Source organism: Lissotriton helveticus, chromosome 9 (assembly GCF_964261635.1).
Source record: "Lissotriton helveticus chromosome 9, aLisHel1.1, whole genome shotgun sequence".
NCBI classification, from domain to species: Eukaryota; Metazoa; Chordata; class Amphibia; order Caudata; family Salamandridae; genus Lissotriton; species Lissotriton helveticus.
Window position 1 is genome coordinate 1271168818 of NC_136070.1, and position 14051 is coordinate 1271182868.

General features: G+C 43.9%; 1 protein-coding gene across 1 annotated transcript in view; it reads right to left on the minus strand.

Moving 5' to 3' along the window:
- Window positions 1–14051, minus strand: part of LOC144780815 (uncharacterized) — a 77275-nt gene that overhangs the window by 12555 nt on the left and 50669 nt on the right. The window contains exons 4-6 of the mRNA XM_078659322.1: window positions 13022–13230; window positions 6947–7314; window positions 1333–1589 (exon numbers count right to left, since the gene is read on the minus strand). Of these exons, the coding sequence (XP_078515448.1) occupies window positions 1333–1589; window positions 6947–7314; window positions 13022–13230 (834 nt within the window). The remainder of the gene's footprint in view (window positions 1–1332; window positions 1590–6946; window positions 7315–13021; window positions 13231–14051) is intronic.

Genomic DNA, 14051 nt, shown 5'->3' on the forward strand with positions numbered 1-14051 from the left:
AACACCACCAAAACCAACTTCACCAAATGTATGATCGCTAGTCGGAGGCTTTCTGACCGACACAGTCGGTTTGCGGTCCAACCACCGAATTACGATGTCAGTAGTCGGAGCATAAACCGGCCGGCCAGTCCGACGTGGCCCTGACCGTTTGGAACCCCACTGTAATCCCCTATGGACAGTGTTTCCGCTGTCGGGATTGCAATGTCGATTTCCTACAGCCTTTCTGTGCCGGCCTAGCTGACATGGAAAGGCTGTTGGAAAGCCACTTTGCTCCCTTGCCTCCGCGGGCTACAGTTGGTGGCAGAGGAGATGCCTCCGATGCCCCCCTGTAAATCCATGCACTGTGTGGCAGGTACCATTGGGTGCGAGCCACAGGGTGTAGAATGTTATACAAACCCCCATTTCTTCATGGGAGCTTGTATTACTGGCGGTTTACGGTCGTAACACAAACTCCAATGGAGAAATGTGAGTATGCGACCGAACAGTGTTCAATCGCATCGTAATCAGGTAGTCGGAACTGCCGATGGGAGGGCTCGAGACCGAGATGGGTTCGGTCAGAGGCAACTTTGACGGACATCGTAATAAGCCTCAAAGTGTTTCCCAAAGTGTTTGGGAAGCCAAAAGAAGGAGAGACCCCCAAATGCATTGAGAGGGTGAGCAAGTACAAAGCTAAATGGCCAGTGATGGTGTGTAACACACTGGCCTCATTGTAGTTCATGGGGGTGCTCGTGTGTATCCAACTAGGAGCGGTTCATTTAGATTTTGGTAGGATGGGAGCACCTCTAGAAATTGCCAGTGCTGCTATATTACCCAGCTCATGGTTCCTCTGTCACATGTAGAGGTGGGGCAAAACAGAACCTCAGCTGGCTGTGCCAGTGGAAACCGTTGACCTGGCGGCATGTTGGCCAAATGGCTACCAAGTTGCTGTGTCACTTGGCCAACCCTATTTTGTCCCTGACATGCCGGGAGATTATTTGATTATTCATGGCATTTCAGGTTTTGTTTTATCAAACAAACTCCCGTACATGACCTTGGTGCTCCAGCATCCTCAGGCTGCAATGATGGCGGCACAGGTGATGTCACTAGTCATTTGTAACAAGTTATTAGCAAATACATGAATAATTTTTATGTTACATGTGTGTCTGGTACAGAACATGCCTATAATAAAAAATATGGAGCAAGACATTGTATAGAGTCACACACTTACTATAAACCTTTTATCACCATCTCCAGTGCTATGAATACCTTGTCACCCATAAGTACTTGAGTACCTTTTCTTACTTGTCACCAGTTCTGACATGTAATGCGACCATACCCTGCTGCTGGACTTACCTTGGTTAAAAACAATCGGTCCCTGTGAAAGTCTTGCTGACTGGGGATGGCTCCCTGACCCACTGATGTCCCTCTTAATCCTCTGTCCAGAGCATCCTTGAGTGCAGTGATTGGGAGAAGAGTCATTGTGGCAGACGATGACATCGCAATGGAGATAGACCTCTGGAGAATCTCCAAATTTGAACACATGGAATTCAAATTGCTGAGCTCTCGGATTGAAAGATTCATAACTGCGCAAAGTTGAGTCCATGAAGCATCTGTATGAAGGGTAAAGAAGGAGACAGACAGACATATTGTCTTTATGATGCAAAATTACATGTGGGTCTGGTGTACAAAATGGAGCATCATCAAGAAAACCTACAAACTATTCCTTGAAGTGTGTACCACATATCACAGTAGAAAGAATCGGTCTAAGAAAGAGGTTGAGGGAGTTCTGCAATTCCACACAATTAGTGCATCATTACTATCACGGCTACTCCATATCACCCTGAGAGGTTCAAGTAGTGTATGTAATGTGTTGTAATGTAATATCAATTTGTAAAGTGTTCTAATACTGGGACAGTGTGCCGGCACTGACACGATAGCAAACAGAAGATAGTCTAGTTGAGAAACAGACAGGTCTTCAAAGCTTTTCGAAAGGCAAACAGGTAGTCATGCATCCTAAGGTAAGTAAGAGGACAAGGACCTTCATAACTTTGCAGCTGCAACAGACAACGCTTGTCCTCCATGCAGGTCCAGCAAGCCTTAGGAACAAGCACACGGCGTGCCTCAACAGATCTCAAGCAATGGGTGAGGATCTAATCAAGGAACATGTCCTACATACATTGAGACTCCATCCAATGACGTGCCACAAACACAATGAATATTACTTTAAATACAATCCACCGTGGTTCTGGAAGCTAATACACTCCTTGAATAGTAGAGCAAAGGTCTTCTGTTTATGTTACACAGAAATTAACAATTGAGAATTGTAAGCATAGCAGGAGATTTTCAACCCAAAAGTGTGAATTAGTGCATCCAAAGCTTGCACATGCAGATTAACATGTGTTGGGCTTACTGCAGAGCCATGGAGAACACAATTAAACACTTTCTTGAATCCTTATTGAAAGGACCTCATCTTTACAGCCTGAGACCTCTCAGATACACATGATCGTAGACAGACTAGTGCATTGCCCTCCATGCCAGTCTCCATCAACTGCTCCATTATCTGGAAGCGACAGACATGTCGAAGGCTGCTGACAAATCCAGTGATACCAAGGCAGAGGAATAACCGTGGTTGTCTAGGAGTCTCAGTCCCATGGCCAAACAAAAGCTAGACTGGGCCTCATCAAAAATCTTATCCTCTTTAAGAAAGGCTGTGAGTTGAGTATACTATTTACTGCTTTCACCAGAACCTATATAGGCAAGCGCAGATGGGACATAGGTTGCTAGTTTTCCATAACCAAAGGATCCTCTTATGGTATTTTTAATAAGGGCAAAATAACCACTTGTTTCCAAATTTTGTGAGTTGTAACCTCCACTAGGGATCTACTACAAATCTTCAAAAGTCCTTGGTAGAAGAGTCTAAGGGAATAATGGAGAAGTTCAGAACACCTGAGCATTTACCGGATGGTACAGGCAGCCTAACTGGAGGGTAATTGAACTTCAAGAAGGATTTAAAAGAAGTGTTGGGAGAAAGCAACAACAACCTTACAACAAATGGAGGTTTGGAGGCGTCAGTTTACTCCTTTTGTCACTTCTTACTTTGCTCTCAAAGTGCCCACCCTTTTCCTATCTGACTGTCTATCTTCAACCTCTGTCCTATTGTGTGTCTTTTGCCATGATCCAGACATCCTGTCTCCTCATCAGCTGCCCCAGCCTCCAAGGACCAGTCCTCTAATGTCTTCACCCAACCGGTTTCTGTTTGCTCTTTCTCTCATTTTCAGTTGTATCAGCGGTGAGTAGTTCCTGAGCCTGTTAATTACCTGAGTCGCTCCCTGCCTTGTGCAACCTACCCATGAGTGCAAACTACCCTTGAGTGCATTCTACCCTTGAGTGCATTTTATCCTTGAGTGCATTCTACCATTGAGTGTAACCTGCCCATGAATGCAGCCTACCCTTGAGTGCAACCTACCCTTGATCATATCCAGACAAGGCGGGAGCCTGCAAAGAATTAGATGACAGCTGAAGCTTCAATGAATGATCAGGGGGGATTTTTTGCTGCCTAGACTCAGATAAAGAATTTACTCAAAAGGAAATAAGGCAGGGAAGAATCTGGTCAAGATGCTCAAGATGAAACATAGTTGAGGCCATTTGAGGAAGGACATTATGTCATTCGCCCAATTTAGGTGGACCATGTAAGGCCCTTTTTCCTGCATGTGGTTGGCTAGGAGTCTTAGGTTTTTTCAGGATGTGCAGTCATTTAGAGGTGTATTAGGATGGCGGAAGGATGGCCGCCGCTGGTGGCAACTGCTGGTGGCAACCGCTGGCGTTGGCTGTCCGTCCACGATTGAAATCCGGAAAACCACCGGTCACATTAACATGGAGGTGATGACCGCGGAGGTGAGAAATTCCAGCCGCCACTTTTACGCTGGTAGCCGTCCGCACGCTTGCCTGGCGGGCGGAGCTGGACCGCTAAAATAGGGCCGGTGCAGGGCCATGCTCCGCCGGCATGATTATGATGCCGGCGGTAGCCAGCCTTTCTGCTGTGGTGGAACCGCCATGTAAAGGCATGCGGAGAATGTCTCCGGGGGTCAATTGTGGGCTACCAATGTGTTGGGGGGGGGCGTGGGTGCACTGGTCTGCACATGTCCCTGTACCAGGTGGCATGCACTGTGCAGTGCCTGCCACGCAGTGCAGGGATATGCAGGACATGCTACTTTTGGCATCGCAGCAGTGCTGCTGGCAGCAGCAACCGCCGCAATGTTAAAGGCCGCAATCGTACCGCCGCAGTCGGATTTTGATGCGGGACATACTAATTGGACCGGCGGTTATGCCGCGGTCCCGGCGGACGGTCTTTTCCCGCTACCATGGCGGTCGGGTGATTTCCCAACCGCCATCCTAATAGACTCCTTAGTGTTTTGTTTTTCAAAAACAAACTCCCTCTTTGGAAGTTTGTTTCTGAAACAGTACAACATTTTTTAAAAATTTGGTGGCTGTCCACCAAAGTTTTAGTACATTGAAAGGAACCGCAGTGATGCCAGTCATACCAAAATATTATGTCTAAAATATTGTGATATAGAAATATCATCTGTAAGTATATTGTTGCCTAGAATATCGATTGTAAGGTAAGTGATATTGATTTTGAAAATATCGAAATCATTAAATTTGTTTACAAAATATAATTGTTTATAATATTGTTTTTTAGTTTTTATGTATTTTAGTATATTTGTTAAATGTATGTTATACATGTTTTGTATAATTATTGTTTGTTTTTTAATATAGTTGTTAAATTTTTAGTAGTTACTAAATTTAGTTTAATAAATGTTTGTGATTTTTAGTACCGTAGCAGGTTGTGGGGTTTATAGGGGTATAGAGTGGGAAGCAAATTATTTATAATTATTAATTCATTAGTTTTCAATTAATATTAATAGATAATTAATTATGTAATTATATTTTTTACAATAAATTTCAGGTGCGGTTTGTGGGTTTTGTAGGTCTATATGGTGGGAAGGTGATTATAATAAATACTTAATTCTCCATCAATTTTATTTATTGATTGATAATTAATTATGTTACTTGTGTAATTAGTTTTTTAGGTTACATTGTAGGAGCAGATTGTGTGTTTTGTAGGGGTGTATGGTGGGAAGTAAAATAAATAATTATTAATTAACTAAATTAATATTAATTATGACTTGATCATAAATCATGTTAATAGTGTAATTATTTTTTATGTAACATTTAAGGTGCGGGTTGTAGGTTTTGTTGCTGTATAGGGTTGGAAGTAAATACCTTATAATTAATTAATAATTAATTTTTAAATATTATCAATTACTTAATTGATTAATATTTATGTTCATTGTGTAATCAATCATTTCATTAAAGTTAATTTTCATGTTTGGGTTGTGGGTTTTGTAGGAGTATAGGTTGGCAAGGTACATTAATTGTAATTGATTAATATTTATTTTTAAATTAATATTAATTATGTAATTGATAATTAATTATGCTAAATAGGTAATTGTGTTTTTTACATGGTAAGTTTTAGGTGTGGGTTGTAGGTTTTGTAAGGGTATAGGGGTTGCACTGACTGGAGTGGGAATAGTAAATTGTATCCTTCCACAATCAAAATCTTTCCCTACTATTGCATACATTGGAGTGGGAATAATAAAATGTACTGTTCCACTGACACGAGTGGGAATAGTAAATTTTACCCCTCCACAATCCAACTTTTTCCCTATTGTTGCAGTGAGTGGAGTGGGAATTAGGGATGGGCAGTTAACTTTGCTCTGCGGACAGAATTTGCAGAATTTTGCAACTCCGCTGGTGTGCGCGGAGTTCAGCAGAAAATTCTGATTCTGCAGCGTAGCAGAGTTTGCCCCCATCATTTGAAATAATAATATACAAATAAAAATTAATTAAAAGCATGTTTAAAAGGCTTTCCGCACTGGTAGAAACTACCTACTGCACCAGAAATAAATACTGCCACACCAAAGTGTCTGGTCCAGCCACTTATGAGCCGGTTTAGAGTATGTCAGGCGCATGGAGGGCTGGAGGCAGTCCTAGCCGGATCATGAGGGGGTGCAATTTGTGATCTGTGCGGCTGTGCCAATTGGCATGGGGGTTACTCCCTGCTATTGAAGCGCGCTCCTATCCTCTGGGTAAGGAACCTGTGGGACCTGGACCTAGCTCCAGAGACCAGCACAGTCGAGCCAGGGTTGCAGAAGGCCCAAAGAAAGGGGAAGGACACGCGGCTGAGGTACTTCACTGTTTGGGGCAGCATGTTCTCCTGCTGCCACTGCCAGCCCCTTTTCTATTGGTATGCTTGATTTTACTGTCCCTCATTTTTTACTTGGTGATGAGGTGCAGGAGGGGGTATTGTGTGTTTGTGTTCACGCATACAAAGTGCGACGAAGACTGCAAAGCTTCTGGAGTCGCTCCCCATCTGAAATAGGGGCAGTGCTGAGGGGACTGGTAAGCTGGTACAGGTGCAGTGCTGAGGGGGCTGATAGACTGGTACAGGTGCAACGCTAAGAGAGGTGGAAAATAGCAGGAATTCTGTTTGCGGTGGCATTCTGTATGCTTCAGATCTGAGCTGGATAATTGGCCTGAATGAGGTGCATGCATTGTCAGAGGCCTTGGATGTCCAGAGCAAAGGATTCTTTCATGTGGACCTGTGTATCATTGGCAGTTTGGTGAACTTTGGTGCTGTTACTGGTGAGCGGTTCCATGTAGGGCTTGAAGATGCTGGGGGACAGCATGAAACTGAGGGGGAATCTGCAGGTAAGAGGAAGCTTCTGGGACTTGGAGATCCCCTTGTATTTGGATACCTGTAGCCACACCAAAATGTGCTTCTACATGTAGGAATATATTATTATGTGTATTTATATCTAAGTTAAGCTACTTAATATTGAAGGAATTTGTTATTTGACAGATCTTTGCTGTATTCATGGAGAAATGCATTTGACTGACGTCTCACCCGTTCTTCAGGAGACTGTACGATTCTTCGTCTGGAGTCACGGATGGGGAGGAGTTACAGTTTTCGGTATGTATCTGGAGGTTGTCATCATCAGACTCCACCTTAAATTCGACGTATATCCTCCCATGAAGGTCAATCTCATAAGGAAACACTGTGATTGGGTCATTGAAGGCGCTGCTCTGGTAGAAACTCATCGAGACGTTGTGATGTCCAAGCGCCACCTTGGGGGTGACCATGGGGTGGAACTGAAGGATCAAGGTCTCGTTATCCACCATCTCACACCTCAGCGGTACCTCAATCCTGTGCACTGCGGTATTGGGCACACTTCCATAGACTGTATTCACATACGCTGTTTTACCATCTTCAGCCTTAAAGAAGAAACAAACACAAGCTGTGAGCAGAGCCATGCAAGGAGCTTTTAGAGAGACAATAAAAATGATACAATTCATCCATGTCTGGAAGATGGAAACTTTCTGGTCCCTTTGAACTTCAAGAAATGGTGGAGCCAATCAAGAGGCTGGTTCTGGCTTTGGGTTTCAACATCAGTCCCTTTCAGACTGCTTTGTCTGAGGACTTGGAAGGAGTCCTGTTTGAGACTTGCCTGTAGGGAAACCAGTGGCTTTTCCAACACACTAGTGTCTCTGAAACGTAGGATTGTACCAGGAATTCTAAAGGGGAGGTTCTGATATCTAATGGCTGGTGTTGTTGAGAAGGTATTGAGAGGAAGGTATTGAGGGGAGATCTTGCAGAGGTCACCTTTCCATAAAATGTCCCAATAAGTCAGGAACTATCTAACATTTTAAACTGTCCAGTCAGAGAGCGGCAGCCGCTAGCACCAGCTCAATGTAGACAGGTGCCCATTATCTAATAGAACATAGCTTTTCCATTACAGGACAGAAAAAAGACAACATTACTCCTCTTCTGACTCAAACACCACACTTATCATTCCGCTACCGAGTGCGATGCATATTTCTTTTCATCACTTAATAAAACTGTGAGCATTCTTTTCTACTAGGGGGCCAGACCCAGTGGCATTTCAAGGGTGCACTGAACCCTATTGCAAGCAAGGAATTTTGCCCCCTGTGACCACTTCTTTTTTTGTTGAATGCAGCCACAATTGGGGTCTAGTGGACTCATCACAATCTTGGGCCCAGGGGATGCAGCATCTGCTGCGCTGATAGCTATGCCTTCTACGCGATACATCGCGCATTATTTGAGTCTATTGTTGAATTAGATAGGCCCCCTCTATGGCAGCACAAACATCATACAATAAGAGAAGTCCTGCTGGCACATCCGTCACCCCCCACAGGGAGGGTTGTTCAGCACTTACTCTAACCCCACCACTCATTACCATGATCCCAGATGCATTTCTCTCTTTATGAACCAGTATTGTGCTCAGGAGCACCTCGTAGGCACAAGTATCAATCAATTAATCAATCAGGCGTTTGTTAAGCGCAACCACTCAACCGTACAACACGAGAAGGTTGAAAAGGCGGTCACTGTTTTGTATTACCTAAAACCTTGGAGCAAACGGTCAACCTCCAACTGTCAGCTCCCCTGGATGTCACTTCTGAACGTACTCCCGCCCAATCAGGCTTTTTTCTGCCCATAGCTCACAGATGGTTTTTGTGGTGGTGGTGGAAGTGCTGGGCAACACTAGGGTGGCATTGGGTGGTGGTGGTGTCATGGCACTGTTCCTATGGGATCTTCTACAGCCTTTGGCACCTTTGCAGAAATGACAACACTCACGGTGCCACTGCGTGCCACATAATTTCAACTACCTTCATACGGTCAACAAGTGAGGAGCTGGAATCACACCGTGCCAGGGAAGACAAGCTGGAAACCCCTGCCACAGAGCAGCTTTCCAGCTCTTTTTCTGTCCACTGAGGGGTGTGAAAATGCCCCAGGACATCAGCGACAACCTCAGGATCCTTTGTTATTTTGGGTGTGTAGGGGACGTTGGAGGATTTGTGCCTCCTGGATAATTTTAGGCAAGAGGCCCCGCCCCCTGCAATTCTCCTCCCCTCCTCACACGGTGACATTTTTGGCAGGTCTGCCATTGTCCTACACATAGGGGTCGATTAGGTCCGCCATCCTGTCTGGGGCAGGTACCTTCCGCCACAAGGGCGGAGGAACCGTGCCCCCAATTAGGATGCACCCGCCACAGTGGCGGGTGCATCCCGCATTTTTAACATTGCGGCAGACGGTGCTTAAAGCACCGTCCGCCGCAATGTCAAAAATGCCTGTTGTGCGTTTCACTTATTGGCGAAATGGAATCTCAAGCCTATCGAGGGTCACCACAAGTGTGGTAACTGCATCGCCTGCTCTAGCACAATAGAAGGCGACGAGATTGTACACCATGGGACCAAGTGGAAGCACAAAGAATTTTCTAATTGTAGAACAAAGAACGTTGTGTACTTGATTCTATGTCCGTGCCAACTAATTTATATTGGAAAAACCAGCCAGCAAGTCAACCACAGAATAAGTCAGCACCGATCGCGGATTAAGAAAAATGTCATGTCTGCTCCAATGGTGGAGCATTTCTGCGAGAAGTCTCACAATGAGCAAGAATTCAAATGGTCTGTCCTATACACTGTAAACTCCAGGTCAAAATGCCATGACGGCGAACGCGTTCTGTTACAAAAAGAAGCGTATCTAATTTTAAAATTCAATAGTGCACAGACTGGTTTAAATAACCTGTCTGAGATAGCGCATATTTGACCACATCTGTCCTGATTTGCATCGGTTAGACATCCCTGGCTTGCCCGCTGGTCTTGGTCCTCTATTGTATGAGAACAGGTCACTGACCCAGAGAAGCCACCCAAAATTCTAGTACAATCTAGCGTACTCATTTTTTGTTTTAAAATACATGATACAATAAACAATTGGAAGGACGTACCCATTACCTTTAGACCAAGATAAGGTGCTGTGTACAGTACATCTAGCCTTTATTTTCAAGCAAATGTGACTCATGGGACTACATGCCCCACAATGCATCAGTATAACTTTTGCATATAACAAACAGGAAGTAGCGGCGGCCATCTTTACTGAGAGAAATTCGAATCCCACAGTACAGAGCAGCAGCTCCAGCCACAGGTATTTGTCCCACTTGCACTAATACGCGCTTGCTGAGCGCTGAATCAGTTAAAATATTCTACTAAGGGTGCGCTTTGTTTTTCTTTGTAGAATGCTGAAATCAACAATTCCATTTATGCGCAAATGAGAGATTAAATCAAGGTCGGCAATCCCTTCTCAAATTCTCCAAGCGAGTGTTTAGCATAACGTGCACACCGCTAAGCGTCTGAATATTAATCTTTCCCATATCTCAGAACCGAAACTGATGATCACGCCGCTTTTAATGGACCCTGCCAGCACTCGGCACTACTGAAAGTAAAAGGTATGCTTCCACTTCCCCAACTTGTTTTAGCTAGTGAATATATTGTACCAATCTCGTAATGATAAAAATTAAAAACATCCCTTAAATTCTTTTAAGCTTCTCTGCTTGGCCACGTTATTTCATTTAAACTGACCCCCAAAAGACCCGATCTGAAATTCAACACTGAGCAGTCTTGGTATGTAGCGCACGCCGACATTACAGCTACTGTATGATAAAAAGGAGCCCACACACTAGATTAAGCAAAACATTGCTTTTGTATCCCACAGATACAAGATACATACAGCCCTGATGACAGACCAGTGACTCCAGTCTGGTCTAGAAACGCGTCGGCAGTATTGGTTGGGAGATATAAAGTATTACTGTTGCACTAAAGCTAGGACCGGCTGGTCCAGCACTAAAATATACAAGATATTTAATCATTTATCTTCCCAACCCCTAGTTTCTCTCATTCAGTGTTTGTTAGCTTTTTGTTGTTCGTAATTGATATGTTTGTATTATTATTTTTTCAATAATGTCTGATGTGAGAATATTTTCTATTGTGTGTTCTAATGATTTCTAAATGTGTAAATAGTGTTTGCCTTTAATGTTTGCTAACATTAGTCCAGCCTTGTAAATATTTGTAAATATTTGCAATCAATGTCTTTTTTCTGTCAGCAATTTTTTCAAATTATAGAAAATACAAAATGATTGACACAAAATAATGGTGTCCAGGAAAGCGATAATAAAGTGATTCTTACCCTATATCAAAAAATTGTATTGAGTAACTGTGGTTTGGGCATTTTGTGTTGTTTACTAATGTTGTGTGTTTCACAGCACAACATGACAGGCACCCAGCGGTGCATGCCATGTTGTACTGTGAAACGCAGGGGGGTACCATAGGTACCCCCCATGTGCACCCCCCACCTCCCCCTTCACCCTGGGGGCCCGCAACGGGCCCTCAAAGCAAGAACCCTATGCCATTTTGTGGCGGCATTGCCGCCACGGAAAGGCATCCCCCTCAGCCCATCCTAATATGGCTGGCGGTGTCTGATAGAACCCGAAGAGCGGCAGACGGTCTTCCCGTCCGCAACGGTCCCCCCGCCATTGTAATATGGCGGGGGGAAATAGGTGGCGGACGGGCAAGGATGGTGGACAGATCGCCACCGCCTGCATGGCGGTGGCGATCAGTCCGCCATCCTAATCGACCCCCTGATTTGGATGTATCTATCAATTGCTTTAGAAACAGATTACAAATATGTGTGGGCTGGGTAATTAGTTTTTATATTGGAAAGATATCCCAACCATGTTGGTGGGTAGGCATTCACAGCTTTCTAGACCTCTGTCTGTCCCTTAATTAGTGTCCTTCCTAAGTCGTTCTTCCAAGAGTCAACAGAGGAGAGCCATCAGCTCCATACCTTAGAATGAGAGAGGTTGGTATCTCTTTCTCGGGACTCGATTTCCCAACACCACGCAAGGGGAGTCAGAAACACTGGAGCTGGATTCTCGGCAGGAGGATGACAGCGTCTTGTCGGTGCGTCAGCTGGGGAGTTGGCTTCCTTCGGTACTTGCTGTGGCGAGCTGCGTCGTGCAAGTAGGTAGTCGAACTGCACTGAACCACACCTTGAAGGTGTTTAGGAATGCCAGTATTGACGGAAAAGTCGGGCATATGACGTCATGAATGAACCCCTAAAGAATAGATGTTCATTGATAATAAATGAGTTCTTGGAGAAATCAATATCCAGGCAAGGGGAAGTCCAAGAAATCGTTGTGACGTAGATGAATGGATGGAAGTAGCCATGCCTGTATTTGGGTAGCATGGGCTATGCCTAAATAAGGACTGGATTTCTATGCCTATATAAGGGCAATGTGAATTATACCTATATAATGGCATGAATCGGGAAAATTCATACCGAATCTAAATTGACACACAACACATGGGTTAATCAATTTTTAGATTCATACTCGGATGCTTGTCTCCAGTCCAGGGAGGACCTGGCCTGGCAGTTCGGGCTGGACTGTTCCCATTGGGTGCAAGGTATAGACTGATTTGCATATGGCTGGGTCCAAACTGGAATGGCATGGTGAGCAAAAAAACGATGGATTTAGGAACAGATCTCTGTATTGGGGTGAATGCATGACATTGACATGCATTCTGTCCATCAATTGTTCTTTTTGCAGTTCTCATGCAGAGCCAAAACGACAAACTTCAGCACTGAGGTGTAAGATAATGAAACTTTTTTGAGAAGACAGAATAATTAAATTCAAAATAATGGATCACTGCCCCTCGCTAGTCAGAGCTGTCTGCATCATAACACTTTTTTTCCCAAATTTTCAGCCATGCCGTCCTGCAGCTGTGCTGCTGTACAGCATGGCTAACGGAAATTGACATAACCAATAGCTCTACCATAGGAAATACATATTGGCTTTGACATTGCTTGTTTAAGTTCCTCCTAAATTTGGATATGCCTCACAATGTCCAATAGAAATCTTTGTGCCTGACTGTGAATAGTGACATATGAGGTAGACCCAAATTAGATAAATTAATTGGATGTCTGTCACCAAAAATATTTATATATATTTTGTTTTGAGGAATTGACAGGTGCCATTAACAGGTGTAAACGTCAATATTCTAAATTAATGTACTCTTTGTTACGTTACCACTCAAGCTGAAGACAATATTTAATAACAGAAATACTTACAAGCACTTGGGTGCCACACTTATCGAACGGCATGGTGATGACAGCCCACTGACCCTCCGTTCGAGCTTGGCACTCTGGGCTGTTGAGGTGGACATCGTGAATCGATAGTTCGGCATCGGTGACCAAGCTGAGGGGGAGGCGGTATTCAGCGTGGTGGGAGAGGCAGGTCAGTTCAGTCTCTTCTTTAGGATGCTCAGGCTCTTCTGGTCCTGGAGGAGAAGAACACAGCACCCTGGTGAGATATCTCTATGGCAGATGTGTTTGAGAATACTAGTGAATAGTGAAAGCAGAATGTATTAAATGGATGTCCTTCTATGCCAATGGCATGAGCAGTGGGCACAGATAGGCCAGTCTTCTTCAACTATGCCCTCAGAGTTTGAATGACATCTCCCTCGCCAGAACCGATGTCATCTTATAATCGACTATCGTGGTTGGTCCTTCTTGTTTATTTCGTGACTCCTGCACTTACCTCTTTTACCCTCTTTCCCTTTTATTTTGTCCCTTCTCCCATCATCCCTTTCCACATCTAAATGGTACAGTTATGTTTCTTCTCTAAAGTTTAATCTCCTCTTCATTTTAAATAATACCTAATCTTGATATAGCTTTTCTTCCCTGCCTCTTCCTCTCGTGTCTATAATATTGCAAAATAGTTCTCCTCGATTATCAGTTGAATTTTGTGTCCCTCATCTTTGTTTTACTTACCGGTATTGTTTTTTGTATATTACTTTTTAAGGAACCTGTGCCTGTTCTTCTCTCTCACCTGTATGGTTTTTCTTTTTATAATGTCGTCTGATCCTTTTAAGTAAAATATCAATCAAGGAACAAAACGCCCAAATGCCATCTTTTTGAGGATTATCTACCAAACCAGGTATGAAGACCTGAACATTCAACCTCAACCCGCATGGAATGAAGACCTGAGTATTTAACATCAACACACATGGAATGAAGACTAACCCTGGGCGTAGTGGGAGTACTGGGGCTACGTGAAGCACCACAAAGTGGGGGGAAATCTACGCACACCCACACACTT